General features: G+C 41.8%; 2 protein-coding genes across 2 annotated transcripts; one reads left to right on the top strand and one right to left on the bottom strand.

Moving 5' to 3' along the window:
* Positions 1-939: 939 nt before the first annotated feature.
* ercc1 (excision repair cross-complementation group 1) lies at positions 940-4442 on the bottom strand. The gene is made up of 9 exons (XM_076746221.1): positions 4272-4442; positions 3628-4047; positions 3263-3366; positions 2954-3053; positions 2407-2483; positions 1943-2042; positions 1643-1714; positions 1410-1478; positions 940-1325 (listed from the first exon to the last, which is right to left on the bottom strand). Exons 1-9 carry the CDS (start codon positions 4329-4331, stop codon positions 1260-1262), a joined length of 1068 nt encoding a protein of 355 aa, XP_076602336.1. The 5' UTR covers positions 4332-4442; the 3' UTR covers positions 940-1259.
* Positions 4443-5228: 786 nt separating this feature from the next.
* sona (SON DNA and RNA binding protein a) lies at positions 5229-16173 on the top strand. Its single transcript, XM_076746716.1, has 10 exons — positions 5229-5382; positions 7695-7790; positions 8188-8395; positions 8968-9044; positions 9145-11043; positions 11504-11912; positions 12164-12663; positions 12896-13383; positions 13550-13642; positions 14342-16173. The coding sequence occupies exons 2-9, from the start codon at positions 7763-7765 to the stop codon at positions 13622-13624; spliced, it is 3684 nt and encodes a 1227-aa protein (XP_076602831.1). The 5' UTR covers positions 5229-5382; positions 7695-7762; the 3' UTR covers positions 13625-13642; positions 14342-16173.
* Positions 16174-24015: the final 7842 nt, after the last annotated feature.

The following is a 24015-nucleotide window of genomic DNA, read 5'->3' as shown; positions in this document are numbered from 1 at the left end:
GACAAGAACTTGTTAAGGATGGATCTCATTACAAACACGGAACTGGAGTTTCTACATGCAATTACGTTAGCATGCCAGAAACTTACGCCAGGGTACTGCATTTTACAGCACATTCTGTACGATTTCTTTATATTCGTCAAATATTTGTTTCGTCTTCATTACAATGTTATATCACCTACTTTCTTAAACATGTCATCGTAGACAATTTTATTTCAAGTCTGCTAGTACAGCCTAATTTACTCCTTATCTCAAAGCACTGAAAATTATTTTGATAGGTTGACTTCAGAAGTTGGAGAGGGGGAATCTCGGAGGATCCCCTGAAGGCAGCACCGCGCCCTGGACTACTTCTATTCAAGATTTTTTGGTAGTTTCGTCTTGCAACAACTAGATCTACTGATACTTATTTAAAGATAAAGGAGTACTGCTTTTCGTCTTCATATTATTATTATTATTATTATTATTATTATACAATAGATCAGTAATGAGGGAAGAAAGAAGAGAAAGTTCTACATCACGCAATTTGTTTTTTTCTCTGGACCTTTTTCTAACTTTGATATTTTGGGTGAAGCACAGGTTAATTTCACCTCTATGAGTCTAAACCAGTTATTGAAGTGAAACTATGTGAGAAGTTTATAGGGAAAATGTTTCCTTGGTGGAAATGCTAACAGCTCACAGACATCTGAAACATGATGAAGGGCTTTTCTGTAAGAGGTCATAAGTCAAAAGGGATGAAAACTACTGGTTTAATCTTTAATGATGTAATATATTTTATAAGATTTGTTTTTTTATGGGAAGTCTTAATCTGCAAAGTAACTAGTAATTACAAATACTCATTATTAGGCATTATTATCCCTAGATCTTGTGAAAAAACACAGCTTTTTAGTGCTACCTTTTCTCATTTAGAACAAAGTAACCATGAAAAAATTAAGGCTTAATATACAGTATAAAAACATTACAAAACGTTTATTTTCATATGACACTGAGCAAATGATATCACACCATAACACAATAAAGCACTGAACGAGTGTGCCGCTCTTACAGTTGAAGAGTTCACATCTTGAAAGACTCATATCTTGCTTCTTAGTCTGAAAGCAGGCACATTTTACACATTTCTTTCTTCACCTCATTAAATCAAGAGCATTCACATGCTTTAATTCCTTCATCTGAAGCATGTCTATGTGTTTGCACGCTCCTCAACATGATGACCGACTTTATAGGTTTCTCGTCTGAAGCATGTCGCACATCCTTGGTAAGAGGTTTCAGCTGTCTTTGTCTGTCTTTGATTTGAGGAAGGGCTTATGCAGCACATCATAGAGTCGTCTTGCCTGCAAGCACAAAACATCACATGGTCATTTAAGTAACGTTCCATTCTCCGTATATTCATATAATGCGCATGTATTTCTACTCACTTTTTGTGGCCCAAGGCCTGGACAGAGAACCAAGTCCTCCTTAGAGGCACTGATGATTCCTTCTACAGACTGTCAGAAAAAAAAAATCATCATCTCAGTATACTGACCAGATCATTCCTGCTGAGAACATCACTAAACTAAATTAAGTAGGATGACAAGATTAATTCAGAGTGCAACATCAAAGCAGCCTGTGGATATGTCTGAGGATGAATTGTCCCAGTGGTGGTACTCACAGAGAAAGTGGACAGCAAGGTAATGGCATCAGTCTTGTTTATAGACTTCACAGTGGTCATGCAGTCTGTAACCTGAAGACAAACCAATCCAATCAGCTCTGGATTGTTCAGATTGAAAAACACTGCAAGTCTTTAGCAAATACTCTGAGGATAGTTCTCCTTGACACTGTGTGTGACTGCATCATATTCAGTCAATCACATTATAATATGTCTTCCTTATCTTTAAATTGGCAGACTTATTTAATTAAAAATAGCAATGAACCTCAAACTCTCTAAATAGAAAAAGATTAAACCACAAACCTTTGACAGATAGTCTTTTTCAACTTGCTCCTTCAAGATATCTGCTGGTTTCTTTTCATATGACTTATACGTTTCCAGGTAACGCCCTGCCTCCTCTGGACTGCCACATCGACATGAAAATGTAAATATTTGGAAATATTTATTAGTTTTATTTGTTTATTATCAGGCACAACATCCCCTGATCGACAGGGCCAGAATAAAACAGCATAACAAAGCTTATGAATGTTACAATCAGACTCTTCAAGTATGAAAAAGCATCAAATGTCCATGTGATGCATTACATCACACGTTCAAAAAACAGAAACATCAGACTTTATCTTCTGATTATAAACTTTTGAAGTGGCAAGGCCAGGATCGTGTGCACAAAGAGAGCTCAACATTTAAAATTCAAAGTACACTCTCTTTTATGTCTGTGTCCTGTGACAAACTGTTCAGTCCTCTTGGCTGTGTGTTGCAGGCCTTACCTCCAAGCCAAGATGAGAGTGCAGTCAGCCATGATGCAGATGCGAGCCAGCTCCTTCAGTGCATGATGAGGATCTTTCTGTGATGAAAAATCAAAGCCAGTGAGAAAAACGACATTAATTCTTAAATCATAAAAGGAACTTGGAGCTACAGATTTGTTGCACATAGAGATGTCCTGTTTTCTTATTCTTTTTTACCCCCAATCCCCCAGTCTTTTTCATACTACTATGTACTATTTGTCAACTTTGGTATTTATATTTTCCTCCATACAGTAACAAAATTGCCTCCAGCTGCAAACTTCAGACTTCAATTACACCACTGTTAGTGAAACTAATTCAAATGAGGCAAGTTAGACTGACAAATTAAATGTTCTGCATGGATAGCTTACATCACAGCTCTCCTTTAACGCTTTAATGTTTTGTACACGCTGTTCCATTCTGTTAAATAAAACAACACTTTATAATAGGAAATCACATTGCCTACCTGAGAGTTGTTATAGTTTACTGGCTGGCCTACAAAAATGTAGAGGTATTTTGTGTGTCCACGTACCACATCTACTTGTACCAATAGTACTCGAAGGGTGAAAGTCTGTCCAAGCAGTTTGAGACGATCGTGGATGTAATTTGGATTGAGATTATGATACCTCAGACTTTAGGACAGACCCAAAGCCACCAGCACAGCAAAACAAAGCATACAAGAGAAAAAATACATATTAAAAAATGCATAGCCACTCTTGCACATTGCAAAAAATGGGTGCAACAAAGCACGCATCATTTACTCCTCTATACAGACACGCAAACTCCTCTTCTTGATCTCACATTGACACACATACAGTCTTCTTGAGGCACATATACCCACCTGAGGAAGAGAGCACAAGTTGTCTGGCCTAAGACATAGTCTGGTACAACATCTCCAAACTCCCACGGGACACTCCTCACAAACTTCAGAATGGGATTTCCCCTCTGAATTATAAAAACAAATGTGTCATGTGATGCCTCCTGTTGTGCAATTCAACTAACAAGCCTGAAAACAGAGACACTATTCCAAGCTAATAAAGAAACAACTAAGAGTCTGATGCCTCCATGCAAACTCATTTACCTTGTAAAGTGACTGTGAGTGGGAACAAAAATGTGCAGAGAATGGATGTATGGATTTATCATTTCCTGCACAAACCTACACCTGCTGCTGCCAAAGTCACGAGCCATGTACGGTTTGATGCATACCTGCCGAGGACTGACAATAATGCTGCTCCCAGACCCCACAGGCTTTGGACCCAGGCTGAGGCTTGGATCTGACCTTTGACAGTTCACCTCTTTTTGGTCCGTGCCAGCCACCTGTGTCTCCTCACTCTTCTTCTCCCCTTCAGTCCCTTTAGCACAGTCGTCAGCTGCTTCACATCCACCTGGGGCAGACGACACTGAAGCTGACTCACTTTGCTTCAGGTTAGTAACTCCAGCACCATCAGTCCTGGGCAGTTTGGAGGGACACCCTCTCTGTGGAGGACCAGCCACGTTGTTTTTACTCTGGACGATATATTCCGCATAGGACAAGGGCTGGTCCACGGGCTCAGAAGCTGTCTTTGCTGAAGATGATGCTGAAGTGTTTTGTCCTCCTTTGAATGAAGTCTGAAACTGCGGCTTTGGCTGCAACACAATCACATGGAAATCCTGTCTTAGAGTCGAGACTTGTGAAATTAATCGTGAATCACAGTCAAGGTTTAGCAAGCTATTCTGACCAAAACTTGGTAAACTATTTAAAAATTTGATTTTGAAATTTGTAGCCGCTAGCTGAAACGCTAGCTAGCTAGCTAATTCCTAACCGCCGTAGAGATAACGTTAGTGTCAGTTCTGGGTAACTAAATACAGACCGGTGGTCTTTCTTTGGTGAAAGCGGAGTCGTCGAGGTTGATGTTGAATCTCTTCTGCATGTCTTTTAACTGACAGTTACTTTTCAAGTAAACACATGCCACTGACTAGTAATACTCCTTGTTACGTTACTCACTACCCGCTGGTGTACTGACAGCTAGAGCTACTGCGACAACAAGACTTCCGATCCGAATCCTTCAAAATAAAAGCACCGTCTCTACGCTATTAACTGACAAGATAATTTGAGGTCCAGTGTGCTGCTTACACAAGGGTGATGTGTAAACTTGAAACCTAGAGTGAACTTTCCACTTCTTGTGTTTAGTTAAACTTTTGAACGAAATGAAAACATATTGATTGATTCAGTTTTTTCAGTGAGGGAAAAGAAGTAGGTGAAATTTTACGACTTTGTGGGGAAACCATAGCTATCAGACACAGTATTCTTATGTTTAAAGCATGTTTGAATTGGATCTTTATTTCCTGCAAGGCATGACAATTGAAAAACAATTACAATACTTTACAAATATAGTTTGCTGTCCGAGCACATTCTTAAAGAAAAAAAAAAAATCTGTCCTGATGTTTCTGAATATAATTCTCCTTGCACATACTTCATTTTCCACACAGACACACAAATGAAACATGTGTACATGTTATACATGACAATGAAAATGACTATTCTAATTCATGCCCCCCCCCCCCCCCCCCCCAAAAGTCAGGATTTCTCACTCTGTGTCAATGAATGTATTTGCTGCTCAAAACGGATGTTTTAACCAATATATTAACAACAAAGAATATTGTTTAGATGTGCCCAGTGAGACAACAGCATGATCATTTAGTTTATTAGTCCATTTGAAATGTTCAGTGAAGTGTGAGCTTGAGTTTTCCTCAGTTAGCTGCCATGGAGCGTGGAGTTGCCTAGGAGACAGTGACGCCGCCATTCAAACCGCGAAGCATGGCATGTTGGGATACCTTTTCCCATCATGGCGGATCAGGTAGTTGGCTAATGTAAACGGCTAGCATATTCAACGATTGTTTGATTTCACATATTTTAGGACTAACAGTTACAGTCATCGGACATTTTCTGCACCGGAGCTGCAGTCATCAAACAGAACCCGGGTAACTATACACTACAGAATCGACAGCTTTGATGAACGAATGAACTTTGTTGAAACAAGTGGCAGCTAAATATCCTAGCACACTAGCTCCGAGCATGCTAACTTAGCTAGCGGCAATGTCCTGCTGGTGAACGAGTTGGCGGTGGTTCGCCGCTTAGGCCGCGGCGTGCAGGCAGCGTGTTTGGTTCTTTCAGTTTTCAGGTTGCTCAATTGGTAGGTGTGCAAAATAACTTACGTTTTAAGGAATAACCTTTTCCAGAAGAAAAAAATACTCTCCTTGTTATGTTATCTAATGCTACCGCTAGCTAGCTGCAGTGATCTGTGAATGAATGTTAACATTAGCTGCGGCAGTGCAGGCCCGACAGCGATGAGCGTTATCCAAGTAACGTGTTAATTTAACTGTCTGTTGCTACTTTTGCCTCTATTATCCACACAGCTTTGATCTACGTGGAAATAGTTGCATTTTTGCGTAACGCAACGCTTTGGCACAGTGCATCGGAAACAGAACGATTAACTAAATGTTGGTGTTAGCTAGCGTTATTCGAAATCTAAAATAACATGTTTGCAACCGTACCTTTGATGGCTAGTTTTAGCATCAACTGAAGCGGTAAAGGTACTATTCACTAGCCAGCTAGACGTGTTGGCTACGTAACCTCTAATGTTTGGTATATTACGAACTTAATGTTGTTGTATTCGGATAAGTATATATCGTTTAGCATGGGTTAATTGCGTCTACAAATACAGCATATACGTAAATTTGAGTAAGCTGCCTGAGATCGTGGCTTCATTGTCAGTGTTTGTGAGCAGTGCTTCTCACATGTTACGTGTGGTGGTAGGGCTAATGTTGGCTTTAGTAAAGCTTTACCATTGTAGGACGGTTACTTTTGGCCATTATCTTCATTTCTAAATCTTTAAACATATTATAAAGATCTCATGTGCTTATATAATACTAATGTTAGGACTAACAAAAAAAATAACGTTAAATGTTTTTACAAGAAGCTGTATTTGAGAGATCTCTGTCAACTTTGAATGAGGTTTGTGATATGAAGAAACATCGATGTTTTAAATGGTATGGCTACCACTCTGTACTAGTAGATATTTACGATCTGTGCATTAACAATCCAGCCTCTCTGTAGTCTGGGAGACACAGCAGGGGAAGTGGATCCAACGCACAACAACACAGACAGATCCACTGCACGGGGAATGCTACCTTTGTTGGGTTAGAAGAGATTCTAATTCTTTTGTCCTAGTTGATTATGTCATTGACTTACACTATCAGTATTCCTATATTCCAGGCCTGGCAGACCTGCTTTTCTGTTCCACCTCTGGCCACATCTCAGTGAGTGGTGTTAAGGCAGGTATTTTGCCTTTGGCAGCGTTATATGCTTGCAGTCTATTTATTCCTTTAAGATAGGTGATCTGTTAGCATACACGTGTCACTGTTCATTTCTGCCTCCCGTTTTACTTATTTTAATCAGTCAAGATTGTTTTTCAGAAACTTACTGAAAAATGTGTTGACAAATGGTAAAAACAAGAGCAAAGTTACTCAGTTATCTTCTGAGTGATCTTATCCTATTCCGATCTTTGTGCTCAGAGGCACTGCAAGTTTATCTAATCATTAGGGTTGTGTGTTCAGAGACAAACTGTCAAGTTGTTGAGCGCAAGAGTTGAGTTCTTGCTGTTTGACTACTGTGGTTCTCAAACTGGGGGATGGGAGATTTAGAGCCTCTGCAGGTGGTGCATGGATGACTTGGGGCAAAATATGGAGTGAAACTAAGTAGAATGAATATGATTTATATAGGGAAAATAAACTGAGCAGAGTTTGCTGATGCTAACATGCTGACATTTATTTCACAAAAACATTTTTTTTATTAATTGGTTCCCCAGTTATTATTGCTGATTTCAATAGGTGAGAATGCATCTGACATGGACAATCTCCTGTTGTGTGCTACATGTGTGAAAGGGTAAAACCGGACAATGTCTGGATCTGATTCTCTTATTGGTCAACACATCACTAGTAATAGCCTATCAACACTGAAAGGTAGTGTGCCACAGACAGGCAAAAAGCCCTGTTCCCAGTCTGGATGACAGCAGTGTGGCTATCCCCTGCTCTGAGGCTGTAGTGGGGAAACAAATTTCATCAGTGCATGGCTTATTCGGACAATCCTGGGCCCGCAGAAAACCCCATTAGAGATCAAAATCAAAACGGTGCAACTTACATTTTGCTGTAGAATGGTTTTGAAATCTATCCTTCGTCTTGTTAGTGCTGCATTTCTGTTGTGTGAGTTACAATATCTTTTTTTCTCACATCAGTGTTGAGTGAAGGAGCTGCACGCCAGTGACGTTAAGAGGGCCTTTACAAAGCCAGGGGCACCAGCACGATGGAATGTGCAGTGGACATTCCCTCAGGTGAGTGATGGATTGGAGACAAAGAAATCTGTGTTGTTTGAATTTTTAACCATTTTGATTTACTTTCTTTTACTGCCTTTTAAGTTAAAATTTTAATGTTATGCTTGTTGATCATAAAAGTCCATTGTTGTCCAGAAACTATTTAAAACACATGACAGTTTCACTTGCTATGTTCATAGTTATAAAGAAAAAAATGTAACAGTGTGGTGGCTATGACATGGCTTGTTACGGGTATTCCATCTGTATGGAAATAGCAGCATTATATGAAATGCTGCTTTGCCACGGTGAAAGGCTAAGCAATGTCTGCCAAATGTCCCCTGTCCCTTCGCCTTACATGAGTTTACTCTTGATACTCTCAAATACTTGTGTAATCTCAAATACTGGCTGCTCTTTGCAGGTGAGGATGACACACCTGAGAAAGATGACATGAAGTCCAAAGAAGGGAGTGAGCCAACCCACAAGAAAAACAAAAAGCACAGAAAACACAAGAGCAAGAAGAAGAAGAGGAGGAAGAAGGGGGAAAAGGACAGCAGTTCAGAATCTGGTGCTGAGTCAGATGTAGAGCCACCACCTCCGCCGAGACCAGTCAGGACAACTAGAGCCAGGTCAGAAGAACTAAAAATTAAATTAAATTCACTGTTGCCTGAGGCTTGATAGATGGATTCTATCAACCTCTTGAATTTTTACATTTTATAAAAGTGAAGTTGGCTAACAAATGAGGTATGTAATAGGAAGATCATCTTTATTTTCAGTTAAAATTTCATATCTCTTGCTGTTCATATCTACATTGTTATCCAATGAAAGCAGAGAGTAAATCTCAGTGGAATCTTAGTGGGCTTTGTGGTGATTGATTGACAAACAGAAAAATTAATGCTCCATAAAATAGGAGGTGTAAGAGGCACTAGGTTCCAAGCCACATGTATGTTTGTCAGTACATGTAATGGTCTAGATTATGGTTTGACAACCAAATTTCTCATATTGTCTGGATTTGTCAGAGAAAAGCCACCCACTAAATTGATTTTTATGCATGCCTCATATGATTTTGTACTTTACCCAAACTGAAACAGTTATCCACTTGTGTTTTGTTTGTATTGGAAACTTAAATTTACACATTAACAAGGAAAAATATAATTTCTGTGAACATTTTTCTTGTGTTTATATTTCCTTGTGTTTATAGTGCCAGACTGGCAGCAGCTGCAGGAGCTGGAGATCATACTGGGCTGAAGGAAGAGGGCAAAAGGGATGTAATTACAGGTGGGAGACCCTCACACACTAACACAATTCACATTTTCTTTGAAAGTAAGAGATTAATTCCACAGTAATTTGATTTTTAAAAAATCACCACTTTTTCCAGATCGCTTGGACACAGACGGAGATTCAAAATCCAAGAAACATAAAAAACATGCTGCCAAGAAGAAGAAAAAGAAGAGGAAGAAAGATGAAAAGCAGGAAAAGAAATCTCCATCTCGCTCCCCATCTGAAAGCAGCTCAGCTTCAGGTTCTGAGTCTGAGGGTGAAGGAGGTAAAGGGGCTGGTGATGGCAAATATTCTCCAGGTGCAGCATCTGACCTGCAAGAACCGGTGTCTAAGCTGGTTCCAAAAAGCAAACGAGGGGAGGAGAAGGGGGTTCCCATCCTTACACAGAAACCTGAATTGCCCGGAGTGAAGAAAGAGGAGATATCAGATATGGATGTGTCTCCATCTGGAGAGAAGGGTGGCAACGCAAATGGATCAGAAAAGGATATGAAGTCGCCCTCTGCAGGCCAGGATGAGATAACACAGACAGTGACAGTTAAGGTTAAGACAGAGAGTAGTCATACTGATGGTGCTTTCAGTCATGCCCAAGAACTCCCTGACATCATCCCCAAACAGGAAGGTGCTACCCCAAGAGATGACCCGGCCCTGAAAGATCAAGCCAATTCAGTTCAGAGGGCAATGGTCAAGGAATGTGAATCCTCCAGGTCTAGGTCCCCTTCCCCTTCCAGGGACCTGGACATTAAGAGGTCTGGGTCAAGTCATAGTCTGTCACCAACAACTAGTCCCAGTAGACAGCAGTCTGATGGTCAAACACCAGCAGCAGCAGCAGCAGCAGCAGCAGCTGCAGTGAAAGAGCGGTCAAGAACCCTTTCCAGGTCAACCTCGAAGGGAAAACGTTCTACAACTCCTCTAAAGAGTCGTCAGCAGTCCCGGTCTCAGTCCCGGTCTCAGTCCCCTAAGTCTAGGAGGAAGCCACTCTCTCCATCCCCAAAGTCGACTAAGAGAACTAGCTGTCAGTCCAGGTCCACCTCTCGCTCTCTAACCCCCAAGAAGAAGGTGTCAAAGCCTCCAAAGAAGTCCAAGTCTCCTAAACGTCGGAGGAGTTCATCGTCTGTTTCCCCAAAGCGGCACAGAAGTTCCCATTCTCCCAGAAGAAAGGTATCACGATCCCCAAAACGCGGTGGCCGCAGGTCCCCCTCTCTGTCTCGGTCTCCTAGGAGAAGCCGAAGATCAGAGTCACGTCCCCGTGGGGGCGCAAGGCGCTCCAGGACCCGCTCACCTAGACGAGGTGGTGCAGTTGGCAGACGTTCACGGTCACGTTCCATCAATAGAAGCCGTCGCTCCCACTCTAGATCAAGACGTCCTGTTCGTCGGTCCAGGTCACGGTCACTGGCGAGGCGAGCAGGAGGCAGGCGCTCCAGGAGTCGATCCATGTCTCGACGTAGGAGGTCACCACCCCCCAGATCCCGCCGCTCACGCTCCAGGTCAGTCCGCAGGAGCAGACGGACTCGATCGCGTTCCATTGTAGTCCTCAAGCGCAACCGTCGCTCCAGATCCAGGAGTGCCCGGAAACGGACCAAATCCAGGACTCCACCATCTCGACGGCGGTCTACGTCCCGGTCACCAGTCAGAAGGCGCTCTCGGTCCCCTGGTAGGAGAAATCGTTCTCCACCAAGGTCTGGCAAACGCTCCAAATCCCGCTCATTGTCTCGAAGGCATCGGTCAAAGTCGCGCTCACCACTACCTGGCAAGAGGAGGTCCAAATCTCCCAGGAAGAGTGGAAGAAGGTCAAAGTCTAAATCTGTCTCTGCTGGCATGAACAGATCTAAGTCCAGGTCCAGGTCTGTGTCAAGTGATGGGCGGTCTGAAAGCTCCTCCCCAGCCAGATCTGTATCGTCCTCCCCTATTAAAGAGAAGAAGCTTTCCTCTCCTAAGGCAGAGCAAACAGCTCTTGGCAAGGAATCTGGAGAAAGTGCAGGCCTTTCAGTTACAACAGGTCAGACTTTTTTCATTGCTGTTTTCAAGCAAGCTACAATAATTGGAATTGATTTTGTCCCTAAAATTGAGAGTGTCAGGCCTCCATTACAAAAACAAAAGTGAAACTTTCTGTTTTCTACAAACTGACAAATGTTATTTGTAAATCAGTTCAGTCAATGTGTAAAAGTGCAGTATTGAAACTCATGTATTGTCCTTAGCTATTATCAAATTGCAGTGTAAGATGACACTTGAGTCCCCCCCCCCCAACCCCCAGGCCCCATAGACCATCAGAATAGCTAGTTATCATCTTGCTCTTTGTTTGCTCCTGTTAACAAGCAGTGGATATTGATAGTTTAATACTTGCAGTGTATTGCTCATCCCTGAAATTTCGAACACTCAATCCCAGATATTTCTGTGACTGTTTCCTTGAAATGACTTAGTGTGTCTTCATGCCTTATCATTTAACTTGTACTATGCAGGTGCGTGGAAACCTGTGCCCTCAGCAGCTACCTCCAGCCCCCAAGCTGGAAGCTCGGCAGAAAAGTTGCAGCCTCAGACGGTTGCCCCCAACAATGATAAGGAACAGATGGAGTGTGCCACCTCATCCAATGAACGAGATGTTTCCAAGTCCAGGTCTGGATCCAGAGAGCGCGCCACTAGCCCAGAAAAATCAGATTGTTCAGAAGGCTCAGAGGAAGAAGAGGATTCTCCCTCTCCCGTTTCAACCCTCCTCAGGATCCTCAGCTCCTCAGGTTCAGCATCGCCGGGAGTGCAGAAGAAGCGACTGTCCAAGTCACGTTCACCTGCGGATCGCAGGAAACTTTCACGCTCAACTTCGTCGCCTCGGCGATCTACATCCAAGTCTGCATCCAGAAAGAAGCAGTCTAGGTTTGTTGTGTGTATGCTGTCATCTGTGTCTGTTCTGTGTGTCCCAGAAGAGCGTTACAATAAGCTACTATCAGGTCTTGAAAGGTATTCAATATTAAAGACCTCATGAAACAGGGACTTGAATGTTATCTAATCAACAGACCTGGTGCTTACATTATGCTGCACTACTAGATATAATTAAAAGTAAGCGTTGTTCAGTATTATGCATATGTTTTTATTATGCATCAGTCTCATTATTCACTTTTCCTCAGGTCCAAATCTCCAGTGAGAAAAAGAGAATCTGTGCGACGGTCTAAATCTCGGAGTCCAGCCCGGCGGCGGCGCTCACGCTCTCCCGCACGGCGTAAGGGATCACACTCCAAGCCACGAACCAAAATCCGCCGGTCCAAGTCCCGCTCTCCAACCCGCAAAAGGAGATCCCGTTCACCCAACGCCCGTGGGGGGAGGAGGAGGTCCAAGTCCACAGACAGAAGCAAGCGATCCAAGAGCCGCTCCACAGGCCGGAGGAAAAGGTCAAGGTCAGGAGAACGAAGCAGACGATCAAGGTCCCGTTCTTCTGATCGCAGACGCAGGTCGAGGTCAAGGGGTCGAGGGAGGCGCCCGGCTTTTCGCAGCCGTTCCTTCGATAGACGGGACAGGTGGAAGAGGGAACCGAGCCACTCTCCAGTTCTCATTCTCCGCAAACAGCGCCGCTCAGGATCCCGGACACGACGCAGCACCAGCAAGACTCCTCCACGCCTCACTGAACTGGGTAAAATATTTTGATAGTAACAGTCACATCTAAGACAACATTTATATTTATGATATGATATGAACATTCAGTTTCCTTTTGCATGGGTTTGTTTTTGTTAAGATTTATGTTAAGTTTTTACTTTGTCTTACACTGCTCGTATGCTTAATCATGTCCATTTCCCCCCTCTATCTGCCCTCTCTATGCCCTGTTGCATTACCCCTCCTTCTGCCCCTCTGCCCTCTTTTCTCAGATAAGGACCAGTTACTGGAGATAGCCAAAGCTAATGCTGCTGCCATGTGTGCTAAGGCGGGGGTGCCCATTCCTGAGAGTCTTCGGCCAAAAGCCATCCTCCAGCTCCCTTTGCCCACTCCATCTCCTACTCCCCTATCCTTACCTCTACCTTTACCTCTCCCAATGGGCATGGGGATGCCCAACATGCCGAATATGCCCAACATGGGTCCAATGGGGATACCCAATATTCCAGGAATGCCCAGCATGTCAAACATCACCATGAGTGCCGCTATGGCAAGTATGACAGCAGCTACTATGACAGCTGCCTTGACCAACATGGGTGCCCTGGCGGCCATGCCTCCCCTTGCCCCACTTCCTACCATCACCAACAAGCCTCCCCCATGCCTCGCCCCCCCAACACCAACCCTGAACCTGGACCACATCGAGGAAGCAAAGCGGAAGGTCACTCAGCAAGCTAACATACACACCATCAAGGAGCTTACAGAGGTAAGTGGGGAGGGTGGGAGGTAAATGTATAATAAGTTTACATATTTGATAGTAACCACGTTGAAAGAAGGCTGTAGCAGAATGACTAATGTGCTTGTTTTTCAAGATGTTTATGTGCACGACGGTGCCCACACAAACTGATTTGTTTTGCTCTGTGTTTTTGTAGAAGTGTAAGATGATTGCAAATAGCAAGGAGGAGATGGCCATTGCAAAACCCCATGTCTCAGATGATGAGAGCTGAAACCGAACAGCCATCATGGTGAGATATTTAATCTTAATTGTTCCATTTCTTTGTCAGTCTGTGCCCTTATCTGTAGTGTTCTATTAATTTCACTTCTGGTATGAAATATTCTTCGATGTCCTTTATAGCCTTTCCCTTCGGCTTAGTAGTCCCACCGTCATCCATTCCTCTTCCCAACATCCCTCATTTATATTTATGATTAATTAAGTCATTTATCTGTGACCCATTAAAATACAATCAACCCATTCATTGCTTAGATGGGGTTTTCTTTACCCAGTTCACTCTTCACATACATTTTCGCCAGTTTAAAGTAAATCTACAGCAACTCATCGGCCCGCTGGCCATTTTGTCTGATACCCGAGATGAAGATTTGTCCTTAAATTAATTGTCTTATGGTATTTCTGCACGTTTAATACCTCACTCTAGCATCCAACATTGCAATGGCTGCAACTTGTCATTGTGATAATAACACTCGTTAAGTATTTGTGAAAATTTCTGAGATACAGAGGTTTGAGTTCTTTCACTGTTCGGACAACTGTCCCTTGCTTCAAATGTGCTCTCACTGAATCGCTCCTCTGCATGTTATGCATGTTACAACTTATAATGAAACTTAATGTTCTCAGTAGGCATTAACGGATGATTGTGTCTCTAATTGATATAAACAAGTTGTACAAAATATTAGACTTTAACCTTTTTGCTCTCTTTGTCTGCACACAGCCACTCTTCTCACAGGACTTGAGGAAAATGTAAAAACAAAAAAAAAAACAAAAAACAAAAAAAAAACTTTACAGAAGGACCTACCTTCCCACAGTTCCCTTTGGTAGCCAGGTGACCTGACTGAGCCTCATAAACCACCAAGAAGAAGAATAGCACCCTAGTTGTCACAGTTTCAGTGCACCAGCCACTGCCCCCCTCAGCTCCCCAGTGTGTTTCTTGTTCGAGAGAGAGAGAGAGCGAGAAAGAGACAGACAGACAGACAGACAGACAGACAGAGAGGGGGAGAGAGAGAGAGAGAGAGAGAGAGACTGGCAGTCTGTCTTCTGTGATACCACTGAGGAAACTGGACACACTGACACGTGTGCACAGTTTTCTGACTGTATAGTGAGTGTGAGCCTGTGTGTGAATTGTGCGAGTGTGTGTGTGTGTGTGTGTATATATAGTGACTTTCACCACCAACTCCTCAGTGATGCTGCTCATTTAAGCAGTCACTGATGTAAAGACTGACGAGGACGCAAACCAAACTAACTAGTGGCGCAAGTGTTTTTGTAAAAGATTAGTTTCTCGAAATTTGTTTAATTTTATGCTTTCTGAAGGGATTGTGTTAAGTGGAAAACGCTTCCTTGTTCTGCTGCATTTCCCTCGGTTACCTCTAGTCCCTGGTTTTATAAACTAATAATGCAGATGAAGCTTTGGTAGATCCTCACATGATTTGTTTTTACACCGAGTGACCACGTGTTGTGAATCCTGGAACAGAGTGCCAGATAGGATTATTTTGAAGGAAGGGAATAATTGAATATATTGGCTGCAAAAAGAATAAGGTATTGAATTTGGACTGACACAGATTATCACCTCATTCACAAAGCGTAACTAAATTCAGTCAGTACTGCCCTGGGTGTGATTTTTCTTTCCCTAATCTTTGACCTGGTCATCGTTTGGGCTTTGTTGGTATTGTTTTCAAAGTTGGAAACATGTTTGCTGTAGGTTTGAATTGACATTAACTGTTGAACACCAGTACTCTTACACACAGTGTTGATTGTATACAACGCAATTTAAGATGCACACAAAAAGTGACACTTAGCAAATTGGGTTGATGACTGTCTTGGTGATCCCAAATTCAGATCACATTGACTGGACCTTGAACCATCATGTCAGTGTATCCAATTTTTGTGTCCCTGCAAACTGGAGGGATGAAAATACATTTTCCCTTACACTTCACACTGTCAATGGAGGTAATTATTACCTCTTTAGAAGAACATTTATATTTGACTGTGTGACTGATGATGATAAACAATTGTTTTTTTTTGTTTTTGTTACAAAATACACTTTTGCCTTTGTCTTTCTATTGCTCCTCACATTATTAAAACCTAATTTCTGTGGCTGGCTTTTTTGGAAGCCTGCATGAGGAACACAATTCACGTCATTGTGCGAGCGATGGCAAATTACTTGTAGTTATTTCAGAGTTGAATGAAGAAAGTTTGACCCAAACTGTGACATTGTTCAAACTTTTTGTGTATAAGACAATCAGGTTCTTTATATCAAGATGCTTTTTTTGAACAAAGAACTAAAACGATGTGAAATTTACACATCTTACAGCATTGGGTTTTAGGCAGCCTCTGAGTGGGGATGGAGAGAAAACCAAAATATATCAAGGCCACATTTTACTACATCAAAAGGCTATTGCATTCACACGAGATACAATGTGGTCCTGCTTTTTTTTTCGTGAATGCGTGCACATGTGTGCGTTTACTACGTTGGCTGCATTGATAGGTAGTCAGCACACAACTACAGTACGTATTATTCCAAGTATACCAACTCATTCAGCAACACCATTAGCGAGCCCCTAAATAAAATGAGCTGTGTGTTGATTTTTTTGTATACAGTATCAAAACTTTTCTAAAACATTCAGTGACTCTTAGCAAGTGTCTATGGGATTGTTCTGATATATAATTTAATCACGCTCACGCATTAACCTTGGGCCCTTTAATATTTACATTGTCGACTAGCTCTATGATGCCTTCAGGACACACAGTTGGTATAAGCTGTGCTCGTCTGGCAAGTTGTCAGTAAATGGACTGACTTTTCAGCAGACTGTTCGGTGAACCTCGTGACGTACGGTGGGCAGACTGTTGATCTGCAGGTTCATTTTGGTGAAGAACTTGTCAGGTTAATTTCGTACAGCTGGCATGCAGCTGTGTTTTATTTAGGGAACAGCTGACAGTGGTGTTGAATGAGCTGTGTGTGTCTGGGTATACTTGGTACAGTGTATTTTATAGACTTAACTTGCTCACAAATTAACTAAAATGTGGGAAAGAGTTGTATATCATGCACACGCAATAGCATTTTGTTCGATGTAGTAAATACAGCCTTGAGATATAGATGCAAATATTTTTTATGTCTCTCTGTGGCCACTCCAGGGCTTTGTAGTATTCAGATGGCAAATCGGAAAGAATTGTTATGGATAACACAATGTGTAGTAAATTGAAAACATAATGGAAAAACCCAACAAGCCCTTTTCATTTAATCAACTGATAGATTTAATATCTGCTTTAATTGTGAATGCGGTCACCCTGGCCTGCACCAGGTCGTCTGTGGGCACTGTGTCTGAGTAAAGAGGATCCGTGCTTCGCTGAATGCTCTTGTCCCATTGGATAACTGAAGAACAAAGATGAAATTGGTGCTTTTGAGAAAACTGGCAGGGATGAGTTTGCTTTCTGTGTTTTTTAAGGAATCTTGCACTCATAACTCATTTATTTTCACTGGAGAGGGAAATAATTGTGGATCCATCCTGCTTTGTTAACCCCTCACGCCCAGGGCTGTTTAACTGTAGAAGATAATCTGTGAAGGTTTCCTCAAACTGTAACTATTCTGACTCTGTACCAAAAGTGTTGAACTGTTTGAGTCCCTCAGATAATCTTTAGATATTTTAATGACAGAAAAATTGAATTTAGAATTTTTTTTTTTCTTTTTGGTCATTTGAGTATGACATCGCTTGCTTTGTACATAATGTGTTGACGATTATTAAAACTTCAATGATCTGTAAACACTTGGCTCCTGTGCTTTGTTCATTTCAGTCAGGCTCATAGTGTATTACTGCACCTTTGAAGATATATTAAATGCAGTCCTTTGTGTTTATCACCATTCATCTTATCAAAGTGATTTAAAGCTGATACAGCTGTGGGTGTAATCGGTCACCTGCTGTGGGACTGAAGTGGATTTATCCTCATGTGACATCTTCTGTCCACAGCTATAATGCGATAGATTTCAAATATGTAGAGAGGACTTCACAAACTCATCTTGACATGGGGAATCACGTATACCATGCCATGATTAAATTTTCCAAACAGTAAGTGAGAAATGAATTACTCACTATTCAATCAAATGTCCTCTGGTTCCACAGAGTTTGAAGATTAGTTTTAACAGTTTGTAGATTTGCTGCTGGGAAAACGTTCAGGAGAGTGCAGCTTGTTGAAAAAGATGAAAAGCTGCAGCTTGTTTTAAATTGATCTATACACATCCACGGAGGAGTGTTGGTGGTGTTTCAGAAATGCCATTAGAGCCAGATAAACTATTTTAAAACAGCCAACTTCATCACAATGTAATGACACCTGCTGGCGTGTTGTTCTAAATCATGTTAGAGTTGTGTATCCACATGTTTTAACACCAGAATGCTCTACATCCCATCCTGTCTTCTGGGAGAAGGCAACAGTGAACGAGTTGCCTTTGTTTAAAATTAGGCTGCCCCTCCAGGCTTGAATGGGGTCACAGAATAGATGTTAAGTGAAGTTAAGATATTGGCCCAGTTCTGCATTGCTCAGCAGTGAGTGACCAGCTCTCAGATCTATAATGAAAGCCCTCAGCACAACCTGATTGTGCAATTTATTGATTTGCAAGTCTGGGCTTGTGTGTGGGCAGTTCATACGTTTGCCTATGCGGAAAAAAACATAAAGATAGAAAAAGATAAATATATGTTATTAGCGTTTCAAGTGCCCTCTTCCTGTGTGCTCTGTGCGTGGATAATTAAAATGCCCTTTTCAGAAAATGTTTCAGCCTTGAAAACACCTGTAGTTATGAAACCCTCCTACAAGTGGTGCACTTTCTCTTTGTTTCCACTGTACTCTTACTGTGGAGGTCAGAGGCTTAAAACAGAAAGCCTTAAAACACTGTAAAGTAAAGCTCTGATTGCCTAGAAACAGTGGTAAAGTAAGTAAAGTATAAGGGCTTTGACACATTCAGCTCTTTATTTTCAGCTTTTTTTTTCAAGTTTTCTGATTTACTCAGATGTCGAGCGTCTTCGTGAAGGAAGCCTAAAAGGCTTTAATCTGTGGATTTGCTCGCTCAATTGGATAAAAAGGTTAAAAACTCCCGAGTGAGGCTTTAAAATACAAATCACCACGGCATACACTCAGATGAAAAACACAATCACTACCATAGTCATGGATTAAGGGCTTTGGACTGAACAGAGCCGGAGATCTTTTTTACTCTTCAAATGAAACAAACACCAAAGACGAGGGAGAAAATACCTTCATCCTTTCTGTGTCTTACAAAGTTTTCATGACTGAAGTGGTTCCTTATTTTACTGCCTTGTTTTGATGCCAATTGACAAATTTAAATGTGTTCTGCTGTTGTTCTGTCAGTTTAAGTGCCTCTGGCAGGATTTTGTTTTTTTGTGTGTGTCCAAGATTTTTACACTTTTGTTCTCAGCATTTGTCTGTCGTTGAAACTGAAGGGGAGCGTGGTGAATGCAAATGGATGCAACATCTTCTTTCACAATATTATGTAAGATTAGTAAGTGAATGCATGCTTTCATGCATGTCTGAAGCACTAGCTGGTTTACTTCAGACATTAAATCCTGTACTGCAGTAGGCTATTATAGTATTATAGAAAAACAACAAAAAAGACACAGTAGAAAATTGTTGACGTGAGGAGGGAGGTTGAATCTTGAATCTTGAATCTTGAATCTTGAATGAGGCCTTCCTCAGCACTATTTTCATTGGATCCACCCTATGACAATACCCATTATAATACCCACTGCCTGCATAACCACTGCTGGCGAAAACACAGCTGCTCTCTAATTTTGATCAAAGAGCTCCAAAATAAACATCTATTAAAGCCAATAATGAGGCTAAACAGGCTACCAGTTGTGCTGAGAAACACAAAGCCGTAAACATATGGCCAAAGAGCACCTTCATTAGCTGCGGTGCACGCAAAAGCTATCTTTTCTATCACACTGTTAGTTCTCTTCATGTTTGTTTTATTCATATGATAAATCTCACAAGGGAGGGGTTGAAATCAAATTGAAATCTGGCGTGACTAAGAGTCAAAAGACCTTCCTCTACTCTCTGAAAAAGTCAGACTACCCTCCCTTCAGCAAAAAATAAAAAGTACATAACCCTCTCATAAACCTTTTCTGTGCCCTCCTCCCCCCAAATCATTTTCATACAGTCCCCAAAGCTGAAAAACAACAGCAACAAATGTCTTAATTAGAAATGCACAGCCAGTATTTCCATTCCGCTTTTAGTTTCCAATATTGCATTCTTAATTACTATGTGTGGGTTAGGGTTAGGAATATGCATCAACTGCAGCCTCTCTGAGAGTAACTCTCTTTATATATTCTGAACCAATTACACTCATTTAATTTGTGGACTGTAATTCCATTAATCAGTAATTACTGTTACAGGCCTTCCTGTCAGTGTCTGCATGTGTGCTTGTTTACACACAGCAGTTACGTTTGCATGTATTCGTATGTGGGTTGCATACCGAGCAGCTAGTGAGTCATTGGATTTTGCAGATCAATGGCTGTCGGTCGATGGATGGCTGAGTGCTTTGCAACGACCACCCAATCCAAGCACTCTACCCACTCTGTCAGGCAGCCAGGAAAGGAGGTCACGTACACAAATTTCCTCCCGTCTCCCCCTTGCTTTCCATTTTCAAAACACACTTTTCTCTCACAACGTTGCTTCACACCCCACTCATACACGAATGCACAAGCACACACACACACAGACTGGATAAGCTGATGAATTCAGCCCGTGGTGGAGTTCTGGATCAGAGTGGAACTTGTTTCACTACAATGTGAGACGGACTAACGAAGACAACAGAGACAGCGAAGAGAAAAGGAGAAAAGAGGATTTGAGAGAAATGAGAAGCTCGACGAGATAAAAGCTGACGAGAGTGAAGACAAAAGAGGGCGAAACTGAGAACAAAAGAGAAAATAAGATGCCTAATTTTACTGAGGAGGATTTGGATCACTGCCCACAGAACCAAGTGAGCTGTGTCTGGAACTGTGAGGGTCCATGTAGTGGTCAGTACAATAAAGGTTGTGACTTTGACTGTACTTGTCGCTTCATTGTACTGTCAAAACTGTGCGTGTGTGTGTGCGCACACATTTCAGTTCAAGTGTGTGTGTCACTGTCCTTGACTGTACAGGATCTTACAAAACCAAAATTGTGTGAAAGCAGGAGAGTGTGCTGCAACAACAGTATGTGAACATGTAGATCGACATGATTGAAAACACACATGTTGCATGCACACATGAATATTTCATGGGGGCACTGGGAAGGAGCAACTATAGACCTTAATTTATGGATGAGTGAAGTTAAGCCATTTAAAATATTCATGCAAACTGGCAAGTGAAAATGCAATTTCAAAATATTCTTTTCATTTTCCATCCCAGATTGAAAATTTAAATATGTATAAGTTTGCACATTTGCTGAGAATATTAAAATGTTGCGAACAAATTCCTCAAAGACTTATTCCTAATTTATAGTTAATATTCAAATGACAATTCATATTTGAAAACTGAAATACTGCACAATATTTGCAATAGTAAGACACAACATCTGACAACTTGCACATTTAAATGTGACTGTGCTATTGCACACCTATGTGTGAATCATGTTAGCTGCACATTTCCATTAAACTGCCTGTCATTCAGTCTGTATTTACAGATAGACTTGACATGAATGGTTATCCATCTGACCTTTACTTTGAACAAAACTACTCAGAGAAAATGGCCAAAAATAATCCATTAGCAGCACATATAAGTATTTATTGACCTGCATTACATTTATTTAGCTGAAGCTTTTATGAAAAGTAATTCTGTACTTCTTTACTTCAGAAGGGTTGAATGTGGGACGTGCTGATGAGGTGGGTTAGGGAAGGAAAGAGGTTGGCAGCAATAGCCTTAAGAAGGTGAGGGGGAATAGGGTCAATTTGGCAGGTGTTTGAGCAGTGGGAGGTAACAAGGGGTTATCACCTGCCTGGGAGAGAGGGGTGAGAAGGAACTTAGAATACAAGACGAAGAGATGGATATGGGACAGGTGGCATCAGTGGGTGGGTGGGAAATGAGGAGTTTACGTCATATATCTTTTTCACATAGTAGTTGACAAACTTGCTTGCTGCAATTTAGAAGTCTTGCAGATATAACCATAAAAAGAGAAAACAGTAACGTATCAAGGCATAAGGTTGTTATGTTTTCCTTTAAATGTCCACGTTAAAATGTCTGTGTTGTGTGTCTAAGTTCATATCTAACGGACAAATGAGCATTTGAAATGTGGCATGCAGTCATCTTAGCTGGACGTGGGTCATTGAACTCTATCCATAAGGGCGGAGGAGACGCTGGCTGCTGTCGCAGAGTTGACCTATGAAGTCAGCCACAGAGATGGATGCTTCCCGACTGTCGCACGTGTTGGTGTGAAGGATGAGAACATCGAGGTGCAGCTTGTGTGAGTGTGTGTGTGTGTGTGTCTGTCTGGCTGCATAGATTCCTGGTGATTCATTTCTATAGGGAGAGAGTGTGAGTTTGTGTGAGTCAGACATCATAGCGTGTGCATAGGGTTGTGTGATTGTGCATTTAACACACACAGCAGCAAGGTTGTGTGCATGTATGTGTGCACGTGTCCTCTTTGTCTCTGTCCCTCTGTGTTTGTGGGTGTGTGTGTGACAGCCGCGGGAATGTGTATGTTAGTTCCAGTCCATTGCTTGAGAATGAGAGCAGAGGTAGCGTGTGTGCGTGTGTGTGTGTGTGTGTGCGTGTGTGCGTGTGTTGTTTGTCACAGGAATGGAGGGAGAACCCATGATGACGTCCACAAAGATCAAGGTAGATCAAGGTTAATGTGTGTATGTGTGTGTCTGTACGTGTGTGTGTCTGTTAGCTGCAGGGAAGGAAAGTTCCTGTTGTGTCGACACTGATTAACATAGCATGTGTTCAAACATCAAAGGTGAGACTCAGTGCTAAAGCCTCAGCTGTAATACATATTCAACTGACGGTGGGCAGCAAAATTACATTTTTCATATCCATTCTCTAACATCTGTAATGACCTTAATTAATTACATTTCTATCACAAAGCAATTTGAAATAAATGCCTTAAATCCCTCTGAACCATCGCCCTAGAACTGCAGCCACGAACTACTTCCTCAGACAGTTATACGTGTGTATTTGTGTGTGTGTGTGTGTGTGTGTGTGTGTCCAGGTATTTATCACATTGTGGGGACAAAAATCTGTTTACACAATCACATTGTGGGGACTCACCTGCCTTACGGGGACAAAATGCAGGTCTGAGGATAGGGTTACGGGCTGGGTAAGGTTAGGGTAGGTATAGGGTTAGGAATAGGCAAATAGTGGTTATGGTTAGGGTTAGGGTAAGGCTCCAGGAAATGAATGTAAGTCTATGTAATGTCCCCACAAGTGATAGAAACACAACGTGTGTGTGTATGTGTGTGTGTGTCATACATATGGGAGGTTTCAGTCCAGTGCTCACACCTAAGCCCCTAACCCGACTGTTGAGATGTGTGTGTTATAGAGTCATGGACGTTCCAGTCCATCGCCCATGTTAGGGCTCACAGTGAGAATATCAAGAGTGTGTCACAGTCAAAAAACCATGTAAGGTCATGACACAACGGTAGAGCCTACAGAGGTAGAGCGGTGCAGCGGTGTGAGTGTGTGTGTGTGTGTGTGTGTGTGTGTGCGCTTGTCACTTGCGCAGAAGCAAGATCTAGTTCATCGGTCTTGCTGACTTAAACAACAAAGCATCAAGGTAGACTAGTGTTGGCATTTGTGTGTGTGTGTGTGTGTTTGTGAGCATGCATGTGCGTCAGGTGGAACAACACAGTGACAAATGCACAAAACATGAGAGCAGCTGCTGTTTCATGTCAATGCTCTGACAGTTACCTGCGTGCGTTTCCTTCCCACGACTTCCAACCTGGTATATTTGCCATACTAGGTTGGAAATATATTTAGATTGGTTGTTACAGGAATCAATAAATCACCTGTTATGAGCAACTCTATTAATTAGTGTTTGTTAGATATTTGGAAAACCACACGTGGGGAAGAAAATATCCTGGTTTCTCATCTTACTCACCTGCAACAGGCTAATCAAATATTGAAATCTGCAACTGGCTGTTCAAATATTCATTCTTGCCACAGGGCTGTAAAGTACTCACGTTGGTTAGTTGAGTGGTCTTTTCTGCCTTACCGAGGATCGCAAGTTCTATTCCTGGATAAACTAGTGTTATCTTTAATTATAAACTGACTCCTCTTGGATTACTCATTCATTAGTCACGCCTCACGGTCACGCTAAAATGCATCTTTTTATCACATTGATTGTATTGTGGCTGTATTTTCATTTCATTAAGAGAGTACATCTATTTCTAAGCTTTCTGTTGGAAAAAAT

Source organism: Chaetodon auriga, chromosome 13, assembly GCF_051107435.1.
Source record: "Chaetodon auriga isolate fChaAug3 chromosome 13, fChaAug3.hap1, whole genome shotgun sequence".
Lineage (NCBI taxonomy): Eukaryota > Metazoa > Chordata > Actinopteri > Chaetodontiformes > Chaetodontidae > Chaetodon > Chaetodon auriga.
Note: the sequence above shows the minus strand (reverse complement) of the source record. Positions and strands in the feature narration are given on the sequence as shown.